At 44.9% G+C, this 16105-nt stretch overlaps 1 protein-coding gene across 3 annotated transcripts in view; it reads right to left on the bottom strand.

Moving 5' to 3' along the window:
• Positions 1-3891: 3891 nt before the first annotated feature.
• Positions 3892-16105, bottom strand: part of Gprk2 (G protein-coupled receptor kinase 2) — a 46483-nt gene continuing 34269 nt past the window's right edge. For 2 of the 3 annotated variants that reach the window (XM_084590951.1, XM_084590952.1), the window contains 4 exons: positions 6785-7082; positions 6037-6714; positions 5840-5977; positions 3892-5779 (listed from right to left, as the gene is read on the bottom strand). In XM_084590951.1, coding sequence (XP_084447077.1) covers positions 5633-5779; positions 5840-5977; positions 6037-6714; positions 6785-7082 — 1261 coding nt within the window. In that variant the 3' untranslated portion in view covers positions 3892-5632. The remainder of the gene's footprint in view (positions 5780-5839; positions 5978-6036; positions 6715-6784; positions 7083-16105) is intronic. The other variant, XM_084590953.1, reaches the window with a different exon arrangement.

Raw genomic sequence — 16105 nt, 5'->3', positions numbered from 1 at the left:
AAAAACACCGGCAGAACACTTTCCTAAAACCACGCAGATAAAGAGAATGTTGTCGTTAGTTTGTTCGCATTTGAGGCTTTCACCGAAAATCGCCAGAAATTTGCCATGTCACCAATGAAATTTTTTTTGTCGCCCCAGGCCTCTAAAAGTAGCAAATTTGGCGAAAAATAGCCACCAGTGGCAACCCTGGCCAAAATGTGAAATCGTTGATTGGTTGAATTGGGAACCAAAAAAATAAAATAAATTAACGCGCCGAAAGACAAGATTGTGGCGCTGCCATCGCTACCGAGGCACTTGCTTCATTATTTTACACTGTTCTTTTTTTTTTTTTTTTACGTTCTTGATCGTGTACATGTTTATTGAAAGGCTATCGTAAATAAAAGCTTAGTTGTATGTTTAGTGTTTTGTTCTCCAGTGCAGTGTGTGCATGCATGGTTGGATGGTTGGCACGAGTCGAGTCGAGCTGGCTAAGTTCTAGCAGTTCTAGGGTTCTAGTAACATTCTAAGCTTTCCTCCTCTCATTCTTCTTCATTCTCGAACGGTTAGCTACATATTTGCTACGCAAAGTTACATCCGTTTACACCGGCGCGAATCTTCAGCCATTGTACTATTGTTTCATTGTTCTCCCTTGCATTTTCCTTGCAGTTCCAAGGTGTATAGCAGTTGTTTGGTTGATGGCGTTACCGCTACACCGTAATGACTCGAAAGTAGAGCGTGGAGGTTTCCTTTTCCGATGGTTTTACTCCGGCGAGAATCTCAGCCATTCCCTTGCATTTTCTTTCCAGCCTAATGACGAACGCCACGGAGCTGCGAACTGTCTGCCTGCTACGGGTACGGGTCGAGGACCGTTATTGCCGCTACTCTACGCATGTCTCTTTTTTTTTTTTTTTTTTAGCACATTCAGCTAGCTGGGATGGCTTGGGCTTGCAGCACTTGCACTTGGGCTTGCAGTGCGCTAGCATCGCTGGCCGGACGCGGTCTTCCTGTGCTGCTTACTTATGCGGTGCGTTGCGGTCGCTAACTGCAAGACAAACGCGCATATATCGGCATTTCTGCTGTTTTATAAATGAAGCAGACTCGCTGCGTTTTTAAGCCAACTTCGCCATTTATTACCAGCGTAGAGCGTTTATACCGTCGGCGAGTGCACTTCCCTTGAAGGCTGCAACTAGCTACATTCGCAGCTACAGCGACCGCGTGCAAGCAGCGAGGTGAATAGAAATAACTAGCGTTTCTAAAAAGAAAAACCGCTAGTCCTTTCTGTCCGCCTGGCTGGGGGCCGAACCGTCAATCAGCCCACACCACTCGGTATTCCCATTAGCACGGCTACCGAGAAACTCGTGCAACTGGGAATACATGGCACACTAGAAGAAATGACCGAAGCACACGTACCTCACGGCTTAGTACGAGCGACTGACCGCAACCTCCACCGGAAGACAGGTACTACAAAAGACCGACATACACTACGTGGGTAGACACTCCCAGGTAACATTGATCCCCCGTTCAATACATAAAATAAAGTCCTTCCACTACCATAAAACATATGTACCCGGAGTAACTGCAGCGTCGGATTGCAAGAACCCAGTCGTTACAGAAACACTATTTTAAGAATACGGGGATAAGAGAGCCTATGACCTGGCACTAGTCAGCCATACGTATCACAAAACTCAACAATAAAGAAACACGAACACTAGAAGAGGCAGCTGTAGTGGCTGTAGCTCTGGCGATTGTCACGACGAATTCCAAATTCGTCTTTAGCGATTCGAAAATAGCCATTCGAAATTTCGCAAAAGGTAGATATTCATCAACCAGCAGCCGAAATTTTGAAGGCTTTTGACTACTCTAAAAAATGCACTTTCGATCAAGCTATTGTGGGTCCCCGCACACGCGGGTCACCCTGGAAACGAGGCGACGCACCAATATCCCCGAGGATTCGTCGTAGGCCGGGAGGTGCGTTACCCCGAAATAAAGATCGGCTAGCGAGAGAGACCCCACTTACAAAGGAATTACGAATTGGTGCAACAACAGACTGAAATACCCAGAACTCTACCCTACACTCAGCAAATCACAACAAACGCTACTCAGAAAACTTCAGACAAATACGTGCTTAAATTCACATAAATTAGCACAATGGTATCCAGGCGAATACAACCCTTCATGTTCCCTCTGCGGTGATCAGAGGGCAGATCTAGAGCACATCATGTTTAAATGTGAAACCATGCGACTGCCGAAGGGCCTGCAGATTACCAATTCGGAACAGTGGGAGGCCACATTGCTTAGCTCTAATCCAGGCCGGCAATATGCTATCACGGCCTGAGCCAAGGAGGTCGACCAGCGCCATCGAGCGACGACCACCCCTGGGGCGGCTTGAGGAGAAGCGTCCTCCCACGAAGAAAATATTCCAATTTTTCCTCAATAAAGTTTCCTTCTCCTCCTGCTGGTCGACAGGTCCGCCGGTCAGAATCGATTTGACAGTTATGTGATTGGAGCATAACTCGTCCCTTGCAATAAAGTCACCGAATCACAAGCACTCTTAAAAATCGCTTCATCAGCGCCGTGACTACACTTCGGTGGATGCTAATAATCGATTATTCCGTTATTGTAAATCTACACCACCTTGGAGGAGTGAGATTTCCCTAAACATTGGCCCAAAGTCGGACGCGGGAACTTTGTATACTAGTATGGTTCCAAAATGGGAGCAGCCCATTTCTGCCACATACAGCGACATAACAGTCAGAATAAAAATGTCTTTAAATAGCGCCACTCCACATCTTGCACAACTGCTTTTCTTTTTGGTGACTTTTTTTAAGCATCACTTTATTGAAACCAGAGGTCATTTAACACAAGTCCATCACACTATATTGTATCAATATCATGGAAGGCTGCACTTCGAGCATCAGGAGTGCCTTTACCAGAATTTCGCCTTCGATTTAGCACATGAAAAGTGGAAAAGAAGGAAAGTGAACATGCATGCTCACCAAAGGTCCAATAAACCATTCTTGGCCTGTCCAAAGTCCACTGAAAGCTTTCTGCTGTATTAAATCCCAACCACAGCATCTACATCTCGATGGAGAAAAAATGCAAGAAATGCATGCGAGGTAAGTCTATCCACAGCACTCCACTAGCCTCTGCATTGTAGCCTCGGATATTTCACGCAAAAAATCCATTAAGCTGTTCACAGCAGAACTATAGTCTCTCCCACTGATTTACAATTGACCTATTAATGAACTGTGGTTTCCCCGCAGTAGCAAAATGTTTTAACCTTGTAATCCCATTCAATTTTCTGCTTTTCAGCCAAAAGGCAGAGAAGAGATACTCTTAGTATCCAAATGCCTGTGGTGCACATAGCACATCCGAAACGCCATATCCATTTCCTGCACCTTTTCATTTCATAACACTGTATTTCCACATTTTATTGCCTCTCCTCGCCTCAAGCTCGCCAGAGCTACCCAAAGGTGCAGCAGAGTCCATATTTAAAATTTGAATTGCTTTCAAAGTATCATTTCCCTGACCTCAAGTCATCTGATTGGTGGAAAATATAAGACCTGGGTCCATATTCCAAGCTTGCATTGTTTGGTATTTCCACGAATCAGATGACTCAAGATCAGGGAAATGACATTTATGAAAACGACACAAACTTTGAATACGGACCCAGGTATGATATTTTCCAGTGAAGCGCATCATGTATTTCATCCTTTCCACTGCATCTTTCTCTGTAACCAATGTAATGCTCCTTGTGTTTTATCAAGTAACTTACACACATTCATATGTTTTACTGCAAATGTAAGAGCAAGCACCTTGCTCAAGATGCAAGCGGTCTCCCTTGCATCACATGTGACTTGGCAAGCGATGAAATCCTGCTGAACTATATTTGATTAGAGGAAGAGTCGATGGTGGGGATAATAATGGGGAAAGGTGGTCTTTTTATTGACGGACAAATGGATGCAGTTTACCAAAGCATACTTCAACCGGAGAACCAACAGGATGCAACATTTAGTACTTCTGCTACAGCCATACTGAAAGTCATTAAAATGATTGCAAGGCATGTTGCCACAGGTGAAGCAGTAAAGGCCACCCTTATCCTGAGCAGGTGCCACATTTTGGTATCTGCTGGGCTTTACCTACCAGGGCTCAATATAAACGAAATGTATTATATAAAAGTCTAGCAAAACAAGTATACAATTGCCATGCATGAATACAAACTAGTGAATCCATTTTCGCATCTAGCAGGCACTACACCTAGTACCCTTGAGGGAAAAGCACTTTTTAATCACAGCCAATGCCCAAAGAATCTAATGACAAATCTACTATGGCACATATCACTCTGGCATTTTTGTAACACAAGTAGGTTTCACAATGCAAACATGCCACAAAATTCTCTTAATCATAAAGAACTGCCCACCCTTTTTGCTGCCTGCAACAATGGCAACTGTGCAAATGCAGTCAACGAATAAGTACAATTTCACAATCTATCTCTTAATTCCTCCATGCTGCAGTTGGCATTCCCATCACAAAGCAAGAGTATGCGTCATTGCACACAAGTACAACTGATAATAATTGATAATTAAGAAGTATAAGAAACATCAAAGATAGTGAATAAAGCTAAAGATTGTGTTGAAGTGTAGATATGACCCTGAGTAAAACCATTGAATATGTCCTTGCAAATGACACTAACAGAACATTGTGTTTTCCCACAAAGGAGGAACAAAGCATGTCTGGAAAAAAAAAAAAGACAAGGTAAAAAGTTTACAAGCACGCTTCAAATAACTCTGGCACATCCATTCAATATAAAAGGGTATTGAAAAAGAGGTGGCCACACTGCATGTCTCGAGGCCAGGCACAACAAGGTGTGTGGCAAATATTGTCAGCAAGGCCATGTTTACTAATGTTCAGCTACTTTTTCAATCTTTCTTTCATGGTATGGCAATGCACAGCAATAGCTCTCTTTGAAACAAAAGTATGACAGGCAAGTTGCAGTACCACTTTGATATGTGTGCTTGACCATGTCATGAGTGGTAGCAGCAACTATATGAGCTCTTAGCATGTCACAGCCACAGTAATACCTCTCTGCTGCCTTTGTTGACACTTGTTAACAGAAAAAAGATGGCAGCACAGCTGGACTTCCAGCTTGAACTTTGAATGCAGAAGCATCAGCTTCAACAGCATTTCAGATGCCCTCCACTAAGGCCACTCTGCACTTAGACAGCAGCAAAGTATGCCTCACCATGACCAAGAGATGACAATTTATTTGTGGGAGTCACGAAACAGCTACTTTACCATGGTTGACAATATTTACAAAAATGTAAATGGCACAATCACAACTCCACTGAAACACACAGAAGGTAGGGCGGCGGGGATATGCCACAGGCTAACTCGCAAACGTTCCTGCAATTACAAACTAAACCAGACTGGCATTTCAGGACAACACACACAAGGTTTGGATGCAAATGGTGCCACATAACTCCGCAACAGGAGTGTCAAATAAATTAAGAGTAGTCCGCCAAAACTAGGAATGTCATGACTAGCGTTGCACAAACAATTCACCAAACAAGGGTCCCTGAAAGGTTTGGGCTCAGAGTGCCATTGGGTGCAACAATTATGCCTGGAATACAGGGTCTGCATAGTCTGGGAGTGCTCAGCTGGGCCGGGATCGTGGCTTCCTGCGGAAAGGGAAGCAGCCCCGGCGGTCTTCAGCCGGGGGTAGCTCCCAGCACAGGTCAGGGGGCCGCGTCTGGCTCGGTCCAAACACGTTAAGCTCCTTGAAGCACTCCGTCTCAATCATCTGCACATGGACAGTGATAGTGTTAAAAGACCGCCACAAAGCCAAGTCTTTGCCACTCACCTCAGTCTGCCAGGGTATGGATACTGAGCCCATGTTGAACTGGCTGTAGAAGGAGTCGTCGCTGGCATCCAGGTTGACCCCCTTGACAGTGGAGAACTGCTCGATGTCCAGAACATCCTTCGCATACACAGCATGCGGCTGAAAGGCAAGTTGGTGTTGAAGCAAGTGCTTCAACTGCACTCCATGTAATGACTTACGTCAGGCACAAAGGGCGGTTCCAGCATGCCTGCCTCCAGTCTCTTCCAGTTAAGGCTCTTGAAGAATGGGTGCCGTTTTACCTGGCGGGCGCCTGCTCGGCCTTCTTGGCACCCAAGACGCGTTGCGGGGCTCTTCGCCAGCAGCTGCTGGCAGCAGTCCTTGGCTTCCTCGCTGAACTTGGCTGAGTACTTCTCCCGTTCCTCCTTGACCCGACGTTCCACCTCCTCACGCTTTACCTTCTCCTTCCGTGCCCGGAAGGGTGCTTGCCCTTCTAGCATTTCATACAGCAGGCAGCCAAGACTGAACCAGTCAGGGCTATATGTGTATCGCTCATTGTCGATCACCTCGGGGGCCATGTAACCCACGGTACCCACACGACCGCGAACTCCTTCTTGTTCATCAGGCACCTCGACAGCCAGACCCAGGTCTGAGATCCGTACATGGCCGTGGTCATCCAGCAGGATGTTTTCTGGCTTGAGGTCCCGGTACACTATCCCTTTGGCGTGCAGGTGCTCCAAACCCTGTGTCACTTCTGCCGCATAGAAGCGTGCCCGCTGTGGCTCAAATCCAGGCTCCCCACCCATAGAATACATGTGGAACTTGAGATCCCCGCCATTCATGATGGTCAGCACCAGGCACAGTGCATCCTTAGTCTCATATGCATAGGCCAAGCTCACCTGCATAGTGAACACGGCTAAACAACACAGCCTTCTTAGGCACTTACCACTACCAGCAACAATCACTTACCACAAAGCGAGAGTTGACCTTTTGAAGAATCTGCTTCTCGATCAGCACCATCGTCTCACCTCGTCGTTTTTTGATGCGCTTCTTTTCCAATTTCTTGCAGGCATACATTTTCCCAGTAGCACGCACTTGACAAGCACACACCTCGCCAAAGCCACCCTTGCCCAAGACCCTGTACATGCGAAACGTTTTGGCTGTCACAGGCTGACTCTCCAGCCATTTCCACTGCAGGTACCGGTCAAAGTACATGCTGCCTTCAAACTCCTGGAACGGTCCTCCCATGAGGAACTCCTTAACAGCCCTGCAGAGGGTAGACAAGGTAAACAAGACTCCACTACAATGATGAAATTACATACGAAAAAAAGAAACAAGGGCTGAACTGCTACAATTACTTCATTCCATATAAAATCCACTTGAAGGGACACTGATGACAGCTCTATAACAATTGTTATGTTAGCAAGGCATTTCGTGGCTTTGCTGCTGGAAAGCAATAAAGGCAGAATTACTGCCGAGATGTTTTGGTAATTCCCCCCCCCCCATCTACTTCATCCCTTTTATACGCTCAAAACAACCACCACATGACACAGCCGGGATCAAAAACAGATAATTGTTGACAGATACGTGTACATGATGCGCGGACACCGGTGCATGCAAGCTTACACACCATTGAAACTTGATAAAAGGATAACAGGGAACCGGAAGAATAAGAATCCTGAAAGTGAAGATACTACCAATACCACGAATGAGGGCATCAACAAAACGCTGTATATAAGCAAAACTTGCTCAGCTAAAAGGGATGAGACGCGGAACCGACAGTAAAGTAGAAAACGATGAAGATGCAAAGCCACTAAAAGATGTAAGCTGAAAAGAACTAAAAACTAAGAAAAACCGCCGAGGCTAAAACTGTGAAACTGAGAGTGAAAGATGGGAGACAACAAAAAACAAAGGTAAAGGCAACACAAACAATGAAAAGTAAAAAAACCAGGCTAAAATCTAAGAAGGATGGAAAAAACAATTAACAAGAGTACGGGTGCGGGTTTAAAAAGGACAGTTTAAAGTGTTCCTTTCCAAATACAAACAGTTTAAAGTGTTCCTTTCCAAATACAAAGTAGCACAAACCATGACATAAACGCAGACTCTGTGATTGCTGGCACACTGCAAGTGATGCACTCTAGAAGCAGCAAAGATTAGAGCTACCACTGGCCACTGGATTAAATGGATGTCGTTTTCGACTAAGACGTCATAGCTGTGGCTCGACGGGTAAGCGCAGGGAACGGGGAAGCTGGCTTCTTGAAGGAGAACATGAGAGAGCTTTGATTTGTATTTTCATTGCTTTGCGGCACGAGTCACTGTAGCATTTTGCACAGACCATCTTCGGTACCTGATCAAAACACTTGGGCTTCTTTGCTTAAAAGGTCCTTCCCTGGACAGTGGCCCGTGGCTTACTTGAAATTTGTCAGCAGCACTGCTCCGCAGGACACATGTGAAGCTGAAGTACTATAAACTGAAGCACCAGATAGTTCTTTGCATGTGCATACTGAGACGACAGAACAGTGGACACTGAGAAATCAGCACAATGGTTTATACATTCGGATAGAGGTTCGAAGGGCTAAGGTTCAAATCCTGCACGGTGCATATATTTTTTTACTTTTTTATTAGTTTCATATTAAATGTTTGTGTCATTTTAGATCTTGGTAACTTTTTTCCAGCCTTTCTTCTATCTCCAAATCACCAGGTCCGGCGAGTAATGCGGAGTCAGCCTGTACAACGGCTTCGCCGAGGTTCATGCAGGTTTAACCCGCACAATAAACCAATATACGCAATCTTTATATATTTCACACCAGATTTTGCAACAGTAAAGTGCTTGCTGCCCCGCCGGAGTACCCAGGTTCGATCCCGATCGTGGCGGCTGCGTTTTGGAGACGAAAGGAAGAGGCGTCCCTGTGCTGTGCGATGTCAGCGCACGTTAAAGATCCCCAGGTGGTCGAAATTGCTCCGTAGCCCTCCACTACGGCTCCTCTTTCTCTTTCCACTTTCACTCCCACCTTCCTCCCTTCCCTTACAGCGCGGTTCAGGTGCCCACAGAAACAAATGTGACAGATACTGCGCCTTTCCCTTTCTGTGAACAAATTATTATATTTGCTGAGACATGAACTTCACCTGAGCAGAACTTGGGGCTTCAAATGCTGCACATCAAAAACAGAACCATGTAGGCAAGCAAAGTGCAAAGCTGTAATTGCGAAGAGCCGAAACTGATGCACACTGATGACCATGGCACTGTCAAAGTGCAGGCTTTCTTTGCCTACTAACACTTGCACTCCCTTTTTGCAGTCTTCTTCAAGTGATAAAAGTGCACATGCAGTTTTAAAATAAAACTCAAGAATTCAGACATGTAACTATAATGCACAACATACAGCCTCCAGGATCCCTCGCACATCATGCGCCATGTACTTGCGAGAGCGGGCTGTGGCAGCGATATCTGTATTTCTGTTCTCACTCTTTTCTACCTTATAAGAGCTTTGTTTTCAGCAAGAGTGGTGTTCTTGTGATTAGAAGCTGGTATTCTAGCAATACAATCCACTCTCATTTTTTTTTTTTTGGTGTACCTTTAACCTAAGGTGCATCGATGCATGCACCCTTTTTGCAGGCTGGAGTCAAGTGGCATTCTGTCGCCGGTGGTCAGCATTGCGCTCCTCATGCTTCGTCATGGAGAGAGACATTTGCACAATCACTCACTAAATGACTGGAAGATATTCAGACTCCCGAATGAACTAAAAAGAAGACTTCTCTGGCTCGTAAAGCGCGACAGTAGGATGCAATGTGAGCTCTAAGTTTGCCTTTTGTGTGGTAACATACGGAGCGCGTTGAGGCATTTTCCCGACGTTGCTACACTTGTGCTGTCGACCTCGAACGGTGTGCTCACACGCTAGCGAGTGTGTGCAAGATGACATAGCATGATGCATGTGTGGCCATGACAAGCATGTCCTGTTAGGTCTCGTCAAGACTGATTCAGTGACAGTTAATTGGTAGTGATTGCCATGTATAAAGCCACATAATTGAGTATTGTCAAGGCGTTCACTTTTCTTTCCCCACTCGATGATCGGTAAATAATCTGAATATCTGACAAGATTTTAAGGCTGTGTAGCCATTTAACAACGGAAATTTCTTAATGGTGATGAGAAGATTAGACGAAAAACAAAGCTGTTGTGTTCGAGCTCCAAGAATTTCGTGGACAATGAAAAGCGAGAAGTTTTATGAAAAAAAGCGACCTACAGCATTGCCTTTTAGAGTGCAAATATAACGTAACAGAGCGCAACTTTTTACTTTTAAAAGGATTTCTTAGCTCGCCGCCCGCGTTCAGCCTGTCAGCAGAGGCAAGAAACTTTAGTATTTTGACACGGAAAGTACACACCTTCTTCTCTTCATATTATCGAAGAATTACCTCACAATGTGCATGCTTGTTCAAAAAGAAGACCCTTTCTTATATCATATTGGCCCCTTTCTTATTATATCTTAATGAGCCCCTAAATTTTACTTATTGTTTGCACATATCCCTGTTGGTTTTAGTTATTTTGGGCTGTTTAGAAGGTTAGTGTGAAGCCCTCTCAATTTAAACAGTAAGCTTTTCTATCAATGCATGCTTCTGCATTGCAGGCACATTGTGAAGAAAGCGGTTTAGTGCAGAACTGGGCAGACAGATTAAAAAAATCTAAGCCGAAAGCTGTGCTAATGCTTTTTCAATTTCAGAGGTATAAGCAGACACATATTTTTGCGTTAACAAGAATTTGCGAGGCCTATACCCTGTTCCTTCTTTCGATCTTAGCCAGAGTGTCCTAACTTGGTACTGTAATATACCGGTCACCTTTAGAGCCATGTGGAACAAATATCTAAATGTTTCTTCGGGGAGTGAGTAGACTCGCATTACAGCATGACTCAAATAGCTAGTTTCCTTGAATTTTATAGGGAAGTGAATTAAATGCGCCCACCATCTAGATGCATGCTACTCACAATTTCACATTTTGTTTCATTTTAAGCAGCAAGTCTCAAGCATGCTTGTGCACAATGCAGTGGTGGAACTGGCAACTGGCTTCTTGTAGCAGCTTTTGTAGCAGAAATTTAAAGATGTGTAGCATGAAAAATGGCATTTTGTAGCAAATATTCGAGATTTTGTAGCAGAAAAAAAAAAAAACTTTTTGCAGCAAAATTTAAAATCTTGAGGCGCTTAAATAAAGAAGACTTGTTTTATTTCTGGAACTTAATTTGTCACATATTTATAACGACCATAGCCATGCAAACACAAGCTTCAAGCTCAAGTGCAGTCTAAAGTGCTGTTCTTTCCTTAAAAAGCCCCAAATTAAGCAAACATGGGGGCTTTGTTAAAACAAAGTCGTTTTTATTCAGAGGGAAGGCATGACGAGATATGCAACTACACTATAAACATTGTAGCCTTGGAAAGAAGGTAGTTAGCTGTCTTAATATAAAAACTCTGTAGAAATTCAGAACTGCCGCTTCTTAAAACTGCAACTAAGACACTATTTCTTCTCTTGCCTTGATGATGCAGCGGATAGTGCCGCTATGAGCCTTTCCTTTCCATTCTTCAGAAGGGCTTGTCCACTCTCAACGTCTACAAAATTTATAGACTTGATGCCTTTTGAGAAAAGCAGCTCAGCATTGGTGCTCATATATTCCTGGTCAGCTTGATCTCTTCCTCTATCTTTTCCTGATTGTCCTTATCCTGTACATCAGGGTAATGTCCAGGCGCCTTTTTCCTTAAAGACCTGTACTGATTGGAGGGAAAGGGGGAAGAATATTTTTGCAGGTCCTGGGTGGAGATGTTTTTTTCTCCCCCCTCGATAGAGGCGCGTCAAAAGGCTCGATGCGCGAGGATGTGGAGTGAGCGCCGATTCCGTGCATTCGCAATCTTTGCTTTCATTCTTTTTCTTCCGGTGGTTTGGCTGGATGGCTGGTTAATCAAAGCGACACAGGGACTCATAGTCGTGAGTCTGCTTCTTCACAATGCACTGCAGGGATAGTGCGTATGCTTTCCTCATTGTAATGAAAACGTCCAAGGGTACTTACTGACCGTAGGCGGGGCTGCAAATATATTGAGTACCTGCGCATGAGTTATTTGCACACACGCGCGCCCACACACATGCAGTTTTGTAGTGACGGAAAAGAAATAACTGTCAAGACTCAGATAATCTGCTAAAGGGCGCGTAAACGTTGACGTTTGGAATTAAGCTGTGAAATTATACAAGATGTGCCACATAGAGAGTTGAACTTAAGGTACAAAAGCGGCCAACAGAGTCCAGTGCGCACGCACTATCAGGCCATCACAGCCCATAATACCTCACTGGTACAAGAAAAAAAAAGGGGGGGGGGGGGCAGGAAGCAAGCGTGCATACTGCTCCAGCTGTGCTTTGCCGAGGGAGTTCCAAACCGTCACTCGTTTGAAACAACCCTGCCGTCTGCACTGGACAGCCTGCTCGCACATCCTTTGCACACGCACACAAATTATGCGAGCGCCCAGGGCAGCTCTAAGTCGCCACGCGTTTGAACGTGCTTCAACCCTTCTACAGCCAGTCTGCCAGCTCCTCCTTTCACTCTTCCCACGCATTGGACTTGGGAGATCTCTTGCAGTCCCCTCTCATGTCAATTTTGTGTCACATGACTGTCCGTCCAGGACCTGCAAAAATATTCTTCTGCCTTGACAGTGTTGCCAGCAGACGTCAGTTTTGGTTTTGTGACAGTTCGGTTTCGCTGTCGGCAGAGTGATTCTGCGACTTTTGGCACAGGCGTGGCGCAGAAGCAGGCAAAAAAACGATTTTGTAGCAGCATGTAGCAGGATTTCTAATTTGGCGCAGTTTGGCACATATAGTGCAGCAGTTCCACCACTGATAATGATAAAATAATGTACCAGCTGATATGCAAAGTCTGTGGCCTCTCTTTTCTTCAGTGATGCCTAAGCATAGAAAGCCACCAAAGGAAAAGCTTTTACCACAAGGGGTGCCTGCGGCAGAAGGGAGATGTACTTTGCAGTGTGCATCGAGACATACATATTCGAAATATGCTTGCACATGCATTTTACAGGAACCAGTGGTTCTCGGCCATGAAATTAGTGGGAGTCCTTGGCACATGAGAACTGACCAAGGAGCTCAGGAACACAGAAGGAGTGCTGATTACATCGCCCACAGCCCTTCTTTGAATGCCTCCCCTGGCTAAACCACTGGTATGTCGCTCAAATCCTGTAAATAAATGGCATGCTCCTCTACCGTGTTTTATTTGCCTGTTTCAGTCAGAATGAACAGAGTGCTCACCATCTGTGGTAATGATAAACCAGGGGAAAAGAATTCTCACAACTGTGTACAAGCAATGTCATCCCTGGATCAGTAACAGAGAAGGAAACCCTTTTCTTCCAGTGTTATCTAAAACCCCATCCTATATACCAACACCAATGTGTGATTTAAGAAAAATGCAGAGGCACTGCTGTTGTCCAAACGGGCTGACTGGGGTTAGTGTATGAGTCAAGACTTTAAAGCGTGCTGTGCGATGTCAGTGCACGTTAAAGAACCCCAGGTGGTCGAAATTTCCGGAGTCTTCCACTACGGCATCTCTCATAGTCCGAGTCACTTTGGGACGTTAAACCCCATAAACCAAACCAAGAGACGACGTCACAGGCACACTGTAAAGTCAGAAAACCGCTTTAAACCTTTTATTCCCATGTATTCCTATGGCCGCTAAGTTTACTTGTCACCTACAGTCTGTTGTGGCATCCACAAGCATGCCCTTTGTTTGTGAACAGTTTGCTGGTCTAAAGTGTCCATTTGGACTTCTGACATTGGCTACTCTTGTTTGGTGACACAGCTGCTATACCTGATGTTGATGACATCAGCAGTAGCCCTGCACATCCAAGGCAGACATAAAATAGCAAGAATGCTACTGTTTCATGTGTGACTGTCAGATACTGCCATAATTTGTTTGTGGACTCTGGGCAACTGGCGCGAACACTGGAGAGTAAACATGCATGACGACACATTTGACATGCTGGATGAGCTTTTCTAGCAACACTTCTGTCTCAAAAAGCAACTGTGTGAAGGATTGGTTGTTGAGACTGAAGATGTGCAAGTTTCATCCTTTTCAGCTGAACTTTGTGCACTGTGCCCACAGAGGTATTTTGCTGCTAGAAGCTTTCTAGTGTCCATTGAAGAAAATAGGGAGTTCTGCATATTGCAGCCAAAGGTAAGCTAAAGCATGCAGTGTGCAATACAGGCTAGTAGTGCACACAATGCCTGGCACTGCTTTGGAAGTGATAAAATGGGTGCATTTTTGAGCTTGTTGGCCAATTTGGTGTGGCACAATCACCGGACAGTTTCCTACTCGAGATGAAAGTGCTTCTGAAAAAGATTGTCCATCATGCCAAACGCGCTGTCGTGCACATTCACATTGGAGCCAGTAGGCCAGAGGCCACAAAAAAGATGCACAGTCATTAACAATCACACATGAAATAGCGATGTTCTCTCTACATTGATTCCTGCCCTGGCATTGCTTGGCTAAACGTGATGCCATCAACAGTGGCTATGTCACCTAATAACAGTGACCAATGGCAGAGGAACGAATAAGCACTGTTTTTGTCCTGATGCAGTTGAGGGTTCTAGAAGCCAAGCTCTTTGATTCTGGATACCGTGACCTGAGGTTTCTGCTGTTCAGTGCTTGACTTTTTGTCATCTCTGTGGCGTCCCTTGAGTTTTGAACTATAGAATATTCGTCACGGATCAACAACTAGCCCACACACTTATTCTAGCTGCACAGTCAGCTGGTTTATTTTCAGGCCAGTATTACTGCAAACACTGCAGACTTCCCGATTAATTTTAAACAAACCAGGCAGGTACTGCACCCAAACACAGTCCCCCAAAAAAATATTTGCTACCGAAGCGTTTTTGTATGAAATGAGAGTTCAAACTAAATAGTTAGCAAGGAGGAGTACTTATGCAAGAGCTCAGAGTACTACATTGATCAGTACTTTGACAACAAGGGATTAGTTATGCAAATAATTATACTAAAAAAGTTTGGGGCGATACTTCAGCTCTGCATTGAAGGGCATGACACACAGACAAACTACATCTTGTGATCCCTACAACAAAAAAAGAGGACTTAAGAAAACAGCGCGACAGCTTTGAGGGCTCTCACAATGCCCTCAAGCACCACAAAGGATTTAAAAACCTTCACGTGAAAATCAATCCACTAAGGTAGCGCTAGACACTTAAATGGATGCTTAGAGCACCTACTTTTCAATTTTCAATGTTAGCTGCAGATGTGACTGTGACAGTCTGCTAGCTTATACGCATGCATTTCTGTGAGCCTTAAAGGAAAACCAATTGGCCATTTGTAGTGAGAACAGCCAGCAAACTTTCAAACTTAGTATGCGGTTGTTATCAAGCGCATGCTCAGTTCAGCGAAGGCGATCGCGCTAACCTCCGTAGTTGCACTGCACGCAGTATGCTAAAACATTGCATGGCTCTTTTCATTCCCACAAAGAATGCGAGGCATCTCAGAACGAGTCCTTTTAGTTGGAAAACAAGTCTTACGGTGGCACTGACAGAGGAATCCTCATTTAGCTTTGCGTACTGTTGTCGCAGCCCAGGACATCATACCACCATTTTGCCTCGGCATCACCACTGCTGTCATAATGAAAATACCACCTTGCTCAAATCGTTAGGCACATGTGGAGAGGAAGCTAGCCAAGCGTCAGTTCCAGTGGCAGCCTGACAGTTCACTGTTCACCACCACGTGAGAAATGCAGTGCTGCTGTTGTACGACCAAACCTGAACGAGAACACAATCACAATGAGCAGTATTTCTGCTTGCTCTTTTATGAAAACAGCGATGTGTGAGTGAAGGAAAGTATTAGAGGAGTCATGGCGAGAAAACGTGGCGTGACCAATATGCATGGAAAGGAGAAAAGCGAAAGAATGACAGAGGAAAAAGCATAGCTGTTGCGTAATCTTGTACAAGACGGCAGCAATGCGTGGAAACGGGAGGAGAAAACGAGCGGTGCACACTTGTGTCTAGCCCTAAAACGTAGCATGTGGTGCGATGTCCAATGTCACCCAGGGATGCCGGTGCTGTGCAGGGAAGTGTACTTGCCGTTCCGCGCTGTCACTGAGCAGATTTTAAAACTGCACTATAACTACTATATTTCGATTCATTCGCACGACGGCATAACAAGTGGTATGTGACGTTACATTGAGTCCTACTGGAGGCAGACCAGTGGCTGGCAAAAAGCACATTACAACCTGTCCTGCACTATAAGCGGTTACATTGAATG

The sequence above is a fragment of the Amblyomma maculatum genome, chromosome 1 (genome assembly GCF_055883805.1).
Source record: "Amblyomma maculatum isolate TAMU_Amacu chromosome 1, ASM5588380v1, whole genome shotgun sequence".
In the NCBI taxonomy this organism is placed as follows: domain Eukaryota; kingdom Metazoa; phylum Arthropoda; class Arachnida; order Ixodida; family Ixodidae; genus Amblyomma; species Amblyomma maculatum.
This window is presented reverse-complemented; position numbering and strand designations above follow the sequence as displayed.